General features: G+C 40.3%; 1 protein-coding gene across 1 annotated transcript in view; it reads right to left on the bottom strand.

Moving 5' to 3' along the window:
- Nucleotides 1–6,229: 6,229 nt before the first annotated feature.
- galnt1 (UDP-N-acetyl-alpha-D-galactosamine:polypeptide N-acetylgalactosaminyltransferase 1) overlaps nt 6,230–14,337 on the bottom strand; it is a 191,179-nt gene continuing 183,071 nt past the window's right edge. The window contains exons 10-14 of the mRNA XM_034174910.1: nt 10,908–11,088; nt 9,810–9,949; nt 9,539–9,637; nt 8,054–8,188; nt 6,230–7,488 (exon numbers count right to left, since the gene is read on the bottom strand). Coding sequence (XP_034030801.1) covers nt 7,342–7,488; nt 8,054–8,188; nt 9,539–9,637; nt 9,810–9,949; nt 10,908–11,088 — 702 coding nt within the window. The 3' untranslated portion in view covers nt 6,230–7,341. The remainder of the gene's footprint in view (nt 7,489–8,053; nt 8,189–9,538; nt 9,638–9,809; nt 9,950–10,907; nt 11,089–14,337) is intronic.

Genomic DNA, 14,337 nt, shown 5'->3' on the forward strand with positions numbered 1-14,337 from the left:
CTTGTTTCTACAGATTAGCTTTTCTATCAGTGGTGTAAAATGAGGATCACACGAATTCTGATAAACTTTAAACAGTAAGGCGACTAGCTTCAAAAATTCAGTGGTATAATCTGTTCATAATTTGATAAATTCATGATTGTTTTGGTGCCGTATGAATCAAAACCTACAGTATTGTGTTATTTATTCTGTTGTAAGTATAAAAGGTGCAAAATCCTTTTTGTACACTGAAAAAAATTAAATCAATAAGTTAGAATAACACATATTAATCTAACTTATTAACACAATTTCAAAGAAGTTCATTCATTCAGGTGTTACCAATTGACACAGTTCAATTAAGTTGGTTCTTTTTTCAGTATAGTTATTTCTGTCTTATTCCAAACTAAGTTTGAAAACAGATTTATCTTTTAAAGTAAAACAACAAAAAATGGGGGGGTAGAAATGTGCAAGTCACATGTTGATTGTCTGTGGTGCAAAGCACAGGTGCATTTGGGGAGTGTGGCCACCCATGTTTCTGTTTAAGTGGTGAGAAATAAGCACAAACCAGGGTGCTGGGTGCAAAGACGCTGGACATTTACCCTGTTAGTCATGGGCTAGTTTTGGGCATAACATCAACAGATCACAGTGTTAAACATCATTCCCTTTAAGACCAGTAAGCAGAGTACTTTGCTCGCTGCTACAGAGAGGACATATGCAGGAAGAATTAAACCATTTGTGCATTCATGTCAGAATGGGATACACATTTTCTAAATCCAGTGTTGGACGATGGAGAGAGACTCTCCTGTATTTAGAATTAAAATATAAAATGAATTAAAACAGAATTTAGAATATCAAGTTTTAGGCCTGTCTTTTCTCTTTTGTATGCTGACATTAGAATTTTTAGTAAAGTGAGCAGATGGCTTCCTTCCTCTTCCTTCTCTCCTTGGCCCACTTGCAAATGTTAAGTGTAAAACACAAGTCTACAGTATTTTTCTTGAAACTGCTCAATAAATTTGGTATTGTGATCCATTTTTTGTGCAAATCATCACGTTTGTGAGTTGTAATGCATCATTACACATCTGTGACATGTACAGAAATTAAACAGTTCTTTCATATGAGCGTGGTGGAGACATCAAGACCAGAGTCCACGTGTTCTGCAAACATTTTCACCTTTATTTTCTACATTTGGATCAGCTCTGTGTGGAAGCCTGGACGTGTCAGTTCATTTCAAAGCTCCGACCTTGAAACACAACAATCTTCACAACCTCGTTTTCCACATTCCAAAGCTCACGTTCTCCCACACAATCATTCACTCAGACACAAAGTTAGCCGACGGCCTCCTCCCACTGCCACAACAAAGATGAACCAAAGACGTGTCCGATGTGTAAACCCTTCCTCCACTGGAGGAAGCCCAATGGTTAAATTTTTATGAAATCGCCTCTCCTGCTGTAGCTGGCAGAAGACAGCACTGATACAAAACAAAACAGTAAGAAAGCATGATGGCCAAAAACCACAGAGAAGATATGAATAAATAAAATACTGTCAGTGAGCTGAGTCAGATATGCATCAGTGGATTAAGATACGTCTGCTGCTGGGCTCTGTGCAAGTTCAACTGTTCACCCTCTACACAGTGCATGAGCTGAAAAAAAAAGTGATTAGTCTGCTGATTTAAAAAAAAAATTTGATAAATGATTGTTTAGATCTACCAAATGTGCAAAACGTTCTGCTGCTCCTTGGTCTCAAAGCGCTAATTTAATGTCTTTGGCTTTAAGACTGTTGCTCGGCTAAAACCTCTGAAGACGTCATCTTTGGCTCTGGGAACTTCTAGTTTATTTTCTGGACTTTTTGTATTGAGTTGCACTGATCTTCACCTCTGGATCATCTTGCGTTACTGATCACCAATCAATAGTTGTTTCAGAGAAGTTCCAATGGTGCTGAAAGTGAAGTTGGCAGAAATACTGAATTTTATAGCAAAAGTCACACAAACTGAATTTGATGTGGTGTTAACATGATGAGGCTTTTTTTTTTTTTTTTAAACCATTAGGGCTTTTCTTTTGAAATCTTTGGAGATAATTTGCTTATATTGGAAATGTATTTACATGTTTTGAGCAGGTCAGGGAGTGTGCCGATGTAGCGTGTCGCCACATCAACCACACCACAGAACCGACCTGGCTCCTAAATGACAAACACTCAGACAGACAACTCGCTCATCAGCCACCTATACACCGCAGGCAGGTGAAACGTGCGTTCCCTTGGCCTTCTGCCTCTGGGGTCCCCAACATTGAGGCACACATGCTGGATCATTCAGAGAAACGGCCCACATGCCCTCACAATGAAAGTGATGGTCCTCATTTGAGTTCCCTCAAGCAGCCATTCATATGACAAGAGTCACTCTAGCGGTACCCAAGGATCTTTCAAATGGACCTGGTACCAAAGACATTCAGTTGCCACCTTAGGTCAGTAGTTAGCATCCAATCACAACCATACAAGGGAGCACCAGGTCCTAAAGACGTGGACTTTCATTCCCCCGCTAAAGTGTCGACATCACCAAACACCTCTGCCCAGTGACCTTGTGACTCAATCTGTGTAAGAGCAGCACAGTCAAGAGACAAACCCTCAGTGAAAATCAACATAAGGTGCAAAGAAGCACTGCTGATATTTGCTCTTGCATTCACTCACAAATCTAACATGGGACTGATGGTTGATTTCTTGGATGTTGCCAGACTGCTCCAATCACTGATTGGCAAGTAACTGGGATTAAACCCTGTTTGGAACAATCCTTGTAAGTGCCTTTCCTGGCACAGAGAGCTGTGTACTACCCCAGTAGTTACTGTGATCCAGGTGATTAGTCTTTTGTTTGTAGAGTGGGATGACAAGTCCTTTCTCCCAGAATGAAAAAAAAGCATTGCTTTCAACGCCAGGAGAACAGTATCTCCCCTCACCTGGAGGAGGTCAGCTTTAATACAGCAGATCCTGGAACTTCGTACAAGCAAACGTGTTTTAAACACTGACCCGTTTGATATTATCAGGATCGCAGCCAATAACATTCCAGCTCCAATGTATCTGATCAGTGCATCCTTAATTTGGTCAGAATTAAGAGTATCAATGTTAGCAGGTGCCTTATGAGCAACTACCACCTCTGGCCAGGACCACCTGTGGATTTAACCAGGAGATTGCAGAGACGATATTGTTTAGAAATAACAGCAGCTCTTTTTTCTACAAAAGAAAGAGAAAGGCGCTGATCTGCTGTTTATCTATGCTACAGACTGTGGTGTCCAACAGCAAAGAAGCTGTTCTTGTAAACTGAAAGCTGATGAATGAGTATTAGTTCTGGCGCACACACCTGCGCCGATATGTGCGACTCCACACACACTCCAGTGGAGGAAAGAAGCCCTTGGAGTGTATTTTTAAAGAGGTCGGCAAGAAGAAACATTTGACAAATAGATTTTAGTATCAGGGTGGCACAGACCTAATATGTATAAATGAGGTGTGTATGTGGTGCCGTATGTGAGAGCTGGGCGTGGTTTAACTCCACATCAGGCAGTGAGCATCATTTACTTATGTGTTAGCTCTATGTTAAACACAACAACACAGACAGACTGCTCTGTGGCACTCTCACACGACTGGAGAAACACAGAAAGTCATGTAAAAACTGCACATAGAATTCTCACAAACGTCATTTCTCTCTACCTCTAGATCTCTGCTGACGGCAGACCTCCTCCGATCCTGTAATTCTGTTCTCTATTTATATATATCTTTTTTTGTGCAATTCCTCAGCTGGGAGGCCTCAGTCTGCAGGATGAAATGCTGAGGAATAACACCAGAGGGAGACAAACTGCTGCAAAACTGCAGGAACAGCTCATACATGACACACACACACACACACACACACACACACACACACACACACACACACACACACACACACACACAAGCCCCTTTCAGACAAACACCATGACGTCACTTCACACACAGTGTGACTCCATACAGTCACCACTTTTTTTTTTATTCCTTCACAGCTCACGTTTGCCTCAACACAAGAGAGAACCGCTTTAATACTTTGGAACCTGACAGACAAACTGTGTTGTATAGTTTGATGGTGCACATGAAAAACAAAAATGTGGGGAGAAGAAAAACAAAAAACAAACAAAAAGCACAATAATTTTGTGTACAAGCTACATATTGACCAGGGATCTACACCAGACCCACATCTGTTGTGGATCTGCAAGAGAAATGCAGACCCAGGGTACTGGACACTGGTTCAGGTCCTGCATCTGTCTGCCTTGCCCCCTTGTCTCTCTAGGTCAATCTCACCCCACCTCTCTCTCTCCCTCAAGAACTCTCTCTACAGGCCCTATTTTGACAGGGGGCACAGAGGATTGGTACAATAGGTACAAGCCCTTTTGGGACGTGCCCAAGCACACTGTCTGACTTACATGGTGGGAAATGCTGCCACAATGCCAGGCACTGTACACAAAAGGGTTGGACTTACTGGGTTCATTATTCATGTGTGTTTGTAGTCCAAACAGGATATGAAGCAGTTAGTGACACTTGTCTTTCCTTTTAAACTGGACTGTGCCACACGCACAGCACTGTGACATTGAGGAAGCAAAGTGAAAGGATTTCTGGCTGATGAACTAATTACTGCCAACCTGTCCGAGTGCATATTGGACAACGGTCACCAAAGCTTCCTGAGGTGAAGCCTGCTACAAGGGTTTTTGTGATTGTTTACTGTTATTTTGTTTAATAGCTGTTTTTCTCCCCCCCTTATCTTACACTGGCCATAACAGACATTATTACACCACTGCAGGTGACTGGTGATGATATGTGCAGGCAGAGTCATATCAAAGTGCATCCGACTGATTGCACAGCACTAAATGGCAAATGGACTAAGGTGCAAATGCTTTCTGATGACTGAAGATGTCAATATGCCAGCTCTACACTACTCACAGTACATTTTTAGACCACACGTGCAAATGGCATTGCTAGTTACAGGACGCAGGCAAGTTAAGTCAAGTCTGTGAACATGCACTGATGCTACACAAAGCAGCATCCACCAAACTATGAAACCTCCCTGGATTATGGATGGCACGCATATAGGCAGGCAATCGGTCCATCCTTACCTTTTGAAATGAGCTATTTATTGGTTTCAGTCAGGTGACACATAGCCATTTCCTTGGCTGTTTCCAGTTGCTGGGATCCTCACCAATAACCCACCTGCATGGTGAATCATGCCCAGATAAGCATGCCAAACAGCCAAAATAGTGTGGCTCTCATTCCCTCATAATGCAAGTAGAAGACCATGACTGAGTCTCCCCAAGGAACCAGTCGTTTGACACAAAGTCATTCCAGCGGTACTCAAGGATGCTCTGAAGAGACCAAGTAGCAAAGACCTCCAGTCATCCCCTGAGGTGGCTAGTTAGTGTCCAACTCTCCTAACCATAAAGTAAGACAGAAAGCACAAGTACTCTAAAGTTTGGACCTTCACTCTCCTACAAATATATCGGCACTGTAAACAATAGCTCCATAAGCTCTTCCCAGGTGTCTCTCAAGCTCAAAGGGTGAGGACTAGTTTATGGGCCAGGCAGGTTTTCAGTACCACTTAAGGGGAAAAAACGACACTAAGAATCCAGCCTCAGTGTATCATGGCCTACACAAAAATGTATGATACCCATCCCAGGGTGGTAGTTGTAGCCAGGTAGGTATCGATGAAGAATTACACAGATGTCAAACTCTAAAAATGCTCCAATCATGATGAAAACTATATCACATTACTTGTCTGATCATAATGATTCTAAAAAGGTGTAGTTTGGACTATCTGTGACGGAATGTTCTGGAGTTATGGGGTCAAAACAGCAAAAATGTTGACAAATGCTGACCACTCATATCACCAGTGAATAAGCTGGATATGAGGTCTGGCAACTTGCTCAAGGGGTAAATGTTTGAATTGATTTTGTATAGATTAATTTTAATTAAGATGATATAAATAAGCCCTGTGACACACTGGCATCCTGTCCAGGGTATACCCTGCCTCACGCACTCTGACTGCTGGGACATTCTCCAGCCCCACCGTGACCCTTGATTGGACTAAGTGGGTATAGAAAATAAATGCATTATATTAATAATTTACTCTTCATTTTGGGACAATCCTGAAAAAAAGAACACCATAACAATCCAACACAGTTGGGCCTCATATCTGTGCTCTTTAGTTAAATCATGAACCAGACTGCTTCAACAAGTAAATAAAGTTTTACAGAAAGTACTGGATTTACAGATCTGAAGCATGCTGCTATTTATACCTGATATTGTGATGTCAATGCAGTGCATTTGACTAGCAACAGGCCATATTAAAAATGACTCTGCTTTAGCATTCTGGTTAGCGTATGTGATTAGCATATTCAGTAACATTAACTGTACTTAATGCAAAAGCATAATATTAGCTGTAATATGTGATCAGCATCATCCACAGTTAGAATGACTGCATATGCTAACGCTAACCACAGTGTCTTTAATAAGGCCGATCACTAGTTAAATGGACCATATCAATGTAACATCATCTGCATAAACAGCCACATGTTCCAAATTTAAATATTCTGCACTTTTGGGAAAACAATCACCAACTGGTCTAAAGAACAAGAAACTTGCAACCTTTACATAAATGTCAGTGTGTGTGTGTGTGTGTGTGTGTGTGTTTTTTAACAGAGCTATGAAGGAACTTCAACTAAATCTGATTGATATTTTGAAATTTGAAAGTTAAAATGCAGCGGGTGCACAGGATGCCTACGTTACGTTTCATGTCTGAAAAGGGCCGCACGCACGCACGCACACACGCACACACACACACACACACACACACTCTTCTTCATGGGTTTTCAAAATTCATCTTTAAAATGCATTACAAAATTAAATAAAACAAAAACAATGAATTTAGCCACCTTCTGAAAACATACATTCATCTCAAAATTCATCCACAGACATGAGTAAGTGCACACACTGTCAGAAGAGGCAGTCAGTAAACGTTACATGATGAGTTGAGGGGTGGACCATGTCGTCCGGGGAAGCTATGAGTGTCGAATGGTGCCTCCACCAGTCTCTTGTATTCACAGACGCGACTCACTCTCCAAGTTAAAAATCTCTTTAAAAAGCAATAATAAACCGACGGCCATTGTGTCCTGGCGGGAGTCATTTCTTATGTGAGGAGGCTAAAACACACTCCTCCCTCTGATCTCTGGCAGAGGTAGTACCATCCAATCCGTCCTCCTCACATCTCAAATCCCCTCATGGGAAAATCCTCCTTTTCCTGGTGCTCAATATTAACTAACTTGTCCTTTCTCATGATTTCTCACTCTGGGCCGACGTGTGTGATCAGAACACCTCCGGGAGTGTGACGTTGCGGAGCAGCCACTGTTGGGAGCGGGAGTGTGTGCAGTCTCTGACACTGGGCACTTGGCTGTCCTCCTCGCTGGCTTTGTCCAGACACTGGTTACTGTTGACATGGATCAGGGTCAGCTTCTGCACAGCAAGGAACAATGAACAGATGTGAGGTACAGCTGTCTCAGACTGGCTTAGTTTCACAAAGCCAACAAAATAAAATTTGGATTCACACACATTTTAAAGTAACACCCACCTCTTTTTTCTTCCTTTCAACAGGCTTGCATTTGGGGGTGTTAGTTTGGTGGAGTGCTCAAAATGCTGTGGTTTGGTCTGTAATGTATTAACTACGGTATGTCACTCTAAAATGTTTGTCAATAAATAGTCTTTACGCCGATATATACATATTATCCATGTATGTACATTCGTACACATGTTCACTTTACATACATATGAGACGTTACACGGATATTTCATGAATCTTTTAAATTTGTGTCATTATGCATTAAGTGGTTTTGTATGTGGCTACATAAAAAAAATTCTAACATTAACATTACATTAACATTTTGCAATGCAGCGTAAAAATCATTAAGATGTCTGAAACTCAAACGCAAGCCATTGTAATGCCATTTTGAGTCTTAATGTAAAAGAATCATTTAATTACTTTTTAATGATTTGCAGATACCACACACACAGGTAAACTCACCACAGGATCATACTCCCACAGCTGGTTGCCTTTGAGGTGATGACACTTGAGCATCATGACTGGTCCATTCAGCTTGGACACATCTAGACACAAGTCATCTGTCCTGATCTCCTTGTTGGCTGTGTATGAGAACACCTGCAAGAGAGAGTCTGTCTTTTGTTTCCACTCCACCTTAGGGCACGTTTCCCAAGTATCATGACCAGAAAAACTGGAGTGTCAGCATAGCTGTGACACTAGTCCTCCGTTTTTCTGGTTCATTCACTAACTTTTATTATTTTTTATTAAACCTTTATTTAACCAGATAAAACACCCATTGAGGTTGAGACCTCTTTCACAAGGGTGACCTGGCCAAGAACGGCGGCAGCACAGGATGTAGCAAACAAGACAAACAAAAAAACCACAACAGGCACCAGAAAATACAAAGTCCAAACAACTGGACGAACAACACTAGAGTTTTTGTTACAATAACAATATAAGATTTAAAACAGTAACAGTAAGGTTTAAGACACAAACACAGTTTGAAGGATTTCTGTTGACAGTTTCTTAAGCAAGAATGGGAAACCAGTTCTGTCAGTTTCAGTTCCGACTGGAGGACATTTCAAGCAGAGGGGGCAGCAAAACTAAACAGTTTCTTTCCCATTTCAGTTTGAGCAAGAGGAACAGAGAAATATAAAATATAATTTGAGTGTAAGGCATAACAGCTTGACGTTCTCTGTAGAAAAGTGGCTAAGTAGGAAGGAACCAACCCAATAAGAGCCTTGTAAACCAGAGTGATACAGTGTATATAGCGCCTTACTTTCAAAGAAGGCATACCATCATTAGCATACAGTTCACAGTGGTGGGTAAATGGCTACCACCAGTGATAAATCTTAAAGCACAGTGGTACACTGGAGACAAGGACTATAGACAAGTGGCTGAAGCACACGTCACCATAATCAAGTACAAGCAGAAAAGTAGCAGTTATCAGATGTTTCCAAGCTCTGAGGGAGAAACATAACTTGTTTCTATGAAAGAAGCTGAGCTTCAACCTCAATTTAGAGATACAATGTTTAAGAAAAACTCTGAAAGAAAGCTACGCATCAAAAGTTAAACCCAGGTACTTGTAACTAGTAACTAGCTCAAGAATTTTACCTTGGGCAGCTTTGACTAATGGATCTGTTCTCCAAGAAAACAGATGAATTTGGAAAAAAAAAAAACATTTTTGATTTTTCAGCATTTAAAACCAATTTCTATTTCTCCAGATGAATCTGCACTGCATCAAAAGCAGACTGCAGAAATTTAAATGCGTGTGTGATTGAGTTGTAACAGCAGTAAATTACAATATCATCTGCATAAAGATGGTAAGAAGCATTTGATAAGTTTGCACACAGATCAGCAATGTAGATTGTGAACAAGATGGGGCCCATAACTGGCACAATGTAACCAATAAATGACACTAATTCTAATCTGATGACAAAAATGGAGATAGGTTAGGCCGTTTGTTACCTGGTTACCTCCCATGCCATGACAGTTGAAAATGCCAACCTTCTCATTCTCCTTGCGGGCCATGTTGTCAAGGCATTGGTTGGTCTCCACATTACGGATCTGAGCAGAACAAACATAATGACATAAAACCACATTATTACCAAGCATAAAAGAAGTCTCTGAGTCAAACAGGTTCAGACACATTGCATTTGGATTTCAGCCTCAAGGAGTTGAATCACACATGCAAAATTATATTAGTCAGACTGTGTAATATAGTTATGATTGAACACACCTCTCCCAGCGAATAGTAGTGTCTGGGAATTTGGGAATCAGGGTAGACATTCTCCAAGTACCAACTGAAGGGTTTACATTGAAGCTTTTGTCTCAAGGAAGTACGAGAGGTGATGTCACCATAGTCCACTTTGGTCACACCTTTAGACAAAACATTTTGTTACTTTAATTTAGATTTGTCTCAAAACACACACACACACACACACACACACACACACACACACACACACACACACACACACACACACACACACACTGCATTGAGACAATGCTTTAAGTAAAACACAATATCCTATTATTTCATATGGTACCACAAGTGCATGAAAGGCGTCAGAGGGCTGAGGGGATACACTGGGATATGTGAAGATTTTAGATACAAAACACTATAGTCCAAATTAAATCCACACATTTTTAGTTGAAGCCAACATGCACTCAGCTGCTTATAATCACTGCCAACTGTGCAAAATATTAAATAATTTGAACACACCATTTCCATTTTATTAACCTGAATCTGTCAGTTTTCTAATGCATTTTGTGGTGAATTCACATTTTCAATTGCATTTTTCATCCATTTGAGAAAAATGTGCTTATGGCTGGTTTTCACTGTAACACCAGCTGAAGGTGGAAAACATTTAGAAGTCAGTTAAAAGCTAATTTTGAGTCATCTCTATTGTAGGACTAAGATGCATTTGGGAAATGAGTTCTTGCTCTCTCTTTGTATATACACTGTATTTTCACTCCTCAGATGTAGCTTGTGTGGAGGTCAAAGTACAGATGAAGTGAGCTTTGCAAATGTTCCTTATGCATACAAAATACCCTATTTACTAACCAAAGGGATTCAAGGTTATGTTGAAGCTTTCTCTTTAAAAAACTGATTGCCATTTAAGCCTAGAGTCATCGCACTTTTCCACCTTGTTTGTGTACTAAAATGCAAAAAAAATAAAAAATACTGTACTATTGTACTGTGTCACAAGTACAATATCACATTGCAATTGGGATGTCGGATGGATCCCAACTGCCACAGCAGTAACCCCCCACACCCACCCACCCACCTACATGTTTGTGCACAAACATGGCCCACCCACACGCCCAAACTCACCAGGCGAGATGATGTAGAAGAAGTTTTTAAACTCATCCATCCAGACTTCTGCCAGACGCCGGTTATTTTTGTTGATGATCTGCCCGGTTCCTCCAGGAAAAGTGTAGGGTGTTGCCTTTCTGAACACGTGTCCCACATGAGAGCACGTGACAATCTCTAAAGTTCCACCACATTGCCAAATCTGTGAAGCACAAAGTCTGTCAACACATGCAGACAGCAAGTCTCTGGTGTCTAGTGGCAATGACCCAAAGAGAAAAAGCGACAACAAGTGAACTTTACTCTGGGTTAGAAGACAAAGATGTTATTGGCCATTTTGTGACAGAGGCCAGTGGCAGAGTTAGCCAGGGAAAGTAAGTAATAGTGTTTCTGGTTTTCGGTTGTATGGTTTAAATTATATATATATATATATATATATATATATATATATATATATATATATGTGTGTGTGTGTGTGTGTGTGTATAGGAAAAATGGATGGCAGATTTGGCTAGGCAGTGAATAAGGCACAGTGCAGCACCCCTCGTGATAATTCCATATCTAGGGTTCAAACAGCTGGTACCATTTAAAAACTGATAAAACATTGAAGCTTGACTAGTTTTGACCACTGATGCATCAACTGAAGACAGAACAGTAAAATCGTGTGTATGATAATACATACACATTACTTTCTCAGGTTATTAATTTACAATTTCATGACTTAAACTTATCGGATAAATATATGCATGACCTTCCCCTCAGCAGTCTGTAGTTTTGAAACATCATGAGAACCCATGTCCAAATTGTGCCAAATGTACTTTCCCTGGTGCTTAGGGCATACAGTCCCTTTTGCTTTTTCCATTTAAAAATATGTAACTTCTGACCGATTACAATGATTTAGTTCTTAACACTGACATTTAAACACTCGGTAACTTCTTCACTGTAATACCGTCTACCAAATATCCCTGTAAAACATAAATTTCTAATTAGAATTATGAATTTCTTTAATTGTACTTGTAATGTTATGGGCACCAGTGTGCAATAAATCAAAATGCATACCTGAAACAACCTAAAAAAAAAAAAAAGTGAACCTTTAATTGAGATATTTACTGCAAATTTATTCATGTTCATTACACCATACAAGCATATCTACCAGGGATGGGGCTAGGGATGGGTACCGAATTCTGTACTTTTTTGGTACCGACCAAATTCCGTAGGTACTACCGGGTATCGGTTCACCTAAAATCAAACGGTACCATGTTTTGGCACTTAAACGCACCATTATGCTTGAGAGAGTGGGAGAGTGGACAATTTTACATGCTGAACTTGAATGCAGCACGCACAGCATAATGACGTCAGACACGACAGCCGCTGGTTCATAAACAAAGCAGCATGGCTGACAGAAAGTGCTTGAAGTGCTCCACTTTTCTAAATGCAATGCAGGTTACGTTTGCTGCAATATCTATGATGCAGAATGCAAGACCAGCGGTGGAAATACATCTAATCTGAGGAAGCACCTGGTTAAGCACAAGATATTTCTCAACGCTGAAGAGAGCACAATTTTTGACTGCCTGCAACTGCGAGTCAGATCATCTCCCGAATTTGGCACCACTAGCGACTCGTCATCTGCAGCCAGCATAGCTGGAGAAGATACGCTTACAACCACTTCATCATCATCATCTGCTACAGGTAAGAAATGCTAAAGTGTAGCATTCAGATGACATTAGCATGTGTGGAGTGGGCTCAGCTCTTGCCAGAAAAAGTTGATATGCTTGCGTTCTTGAGAAAAAAAAAACTGCACAAGGCACAACAAAACACTAGAGTAAATGTAGTTCATTGCAAAAAAAGTTTTCCTCACTTTTATTTTTGGTTTGTTGCACTTTAATTTATAAAAAGTACACTTTTATTTTATTTTTAGACTATCCCCTTTTGGTTTTAATTTGTGCATTTTAAAGAAAAACACTGCTTAGATATAGTTAAGCGTTTCTATGCACAAGAAATTTGTGAAACAATTGCCCTGTTACAAGACAAAAAAAATGTCATGTTTTGACATATTTGTTAAAGTTTATACATTCAGAAATAAATCTGATAAATTGTAATTTTTTGAGATTTTGCTTCAAACACAACACATAAAAGTTCTGAAAATTGGTACCATTGCGTACCGGTATCGATTCCCAGGTACCGGGTATCGGTACCGTATCGGCTCAAATGTGAAAGGTACCCATCCCTAGATGGGGCCAATCCAATACAACATCGGTATCGGTAATTCATGGATTGGAAATTTCTGATACAACCCGCAGTTTTCCGATCCAGAAGGCACGTCTGTTTGTGTGTGTGTGTGTGTTTTCTACTGAAATGTCTCCACAAGTGCTGCTGTCTGGCTGCAGGGGGTTCCTTAATACAGATGTGTCTCAGTGAGACGTGGAGTAATGAGACAAGCCTCCGTTTAGGAAATCCCTTCCACAGTTTGCAGCCAGCTAGCAAGCGAGCATCGAGGAATACTGTTGCTGACCAACTTTTCATCACATGTCTGCTGTGTGGAAATATTTTATACCTGACCTCTAACTGCGAAGAAAGGTTTCTGTACCAAATATTAAGGTCTGTTTTTTTTTATTGTATCAAATACTTATTTCATGTAATAAAATACAAATTAATTATTTAAAAATCATACAATGTGATATTCTGATTATTTTTTTTAGATTCTGTCTCTAACAGTTGAAGTGTACCTTTGATAAAAAAACATTACAGACCTCTTCATTCTTTGTAGGTGAGAAAACTTGCAAAATCGACAGTGGATCAAATACTTATTTGCCTCACTATACGTGCAACTAATCTCCATGCCATACTGAGGTATGCAGACGGATTTGATGTGTTCCAGACATCCACAAAACCTACTGAAAGTCAGTTACTGTAGAACGGAGTATTGTGCATTTCCGCAATGGGTACCAAAATAACAGATCCGTACCATATCATTTTTTTCGGCACCTTTCGGCTGGTTGGACTGGTTACAAAAGGGAGGCACTAACCCACTGCTGTCCACTGATTGGCTCAACAAGTCAACGATGCAGTCATGTGAACAGTTCAGATTGTTTCAAATGTTAAAACCATTCACACACTGAGTAAATATTGTTAACTTCACTTATTTTAGTTTATAGAGTGCCAAATCACAACAAAAGCTGACTCAAGGCACTTCACACAAGTAAGGTCTAACCTTACCAACTCCTAGAGCAAACACACAATACGAGGTTTGCGAGAAAAGTATCGTACCTTTGTATTTTTTTCAAAAACTATATGGATTTGATTCATATGTTTTTACGTCAGACAAGCTTGAACCTTCTTTCGCATGCGTGAGTTTTTCCACGCCTGTTGGTTGCGTCATTCGCCTGTGAGCACGCCTTGTGGGAGGAGTGGTCCAGCCCCCTCGTCGGATTTTCATTGTCAGGAAATGGAGGAA

Source organism: Thalassophryne amazonica, chromosome 7 (assembly GCF_902500255.1).
Source record: "Thalassophryne amazonica chromosome 7, fThaAma1.1, whole genome shotgun sequence".
NCBI classification, from domain to species: Eukaryota; Metazoa; Chordata; class Actinopteri; order Batrachoidiformes; family Batrachoididae; genus Thalassophryne; species Thalassophryne amazonica.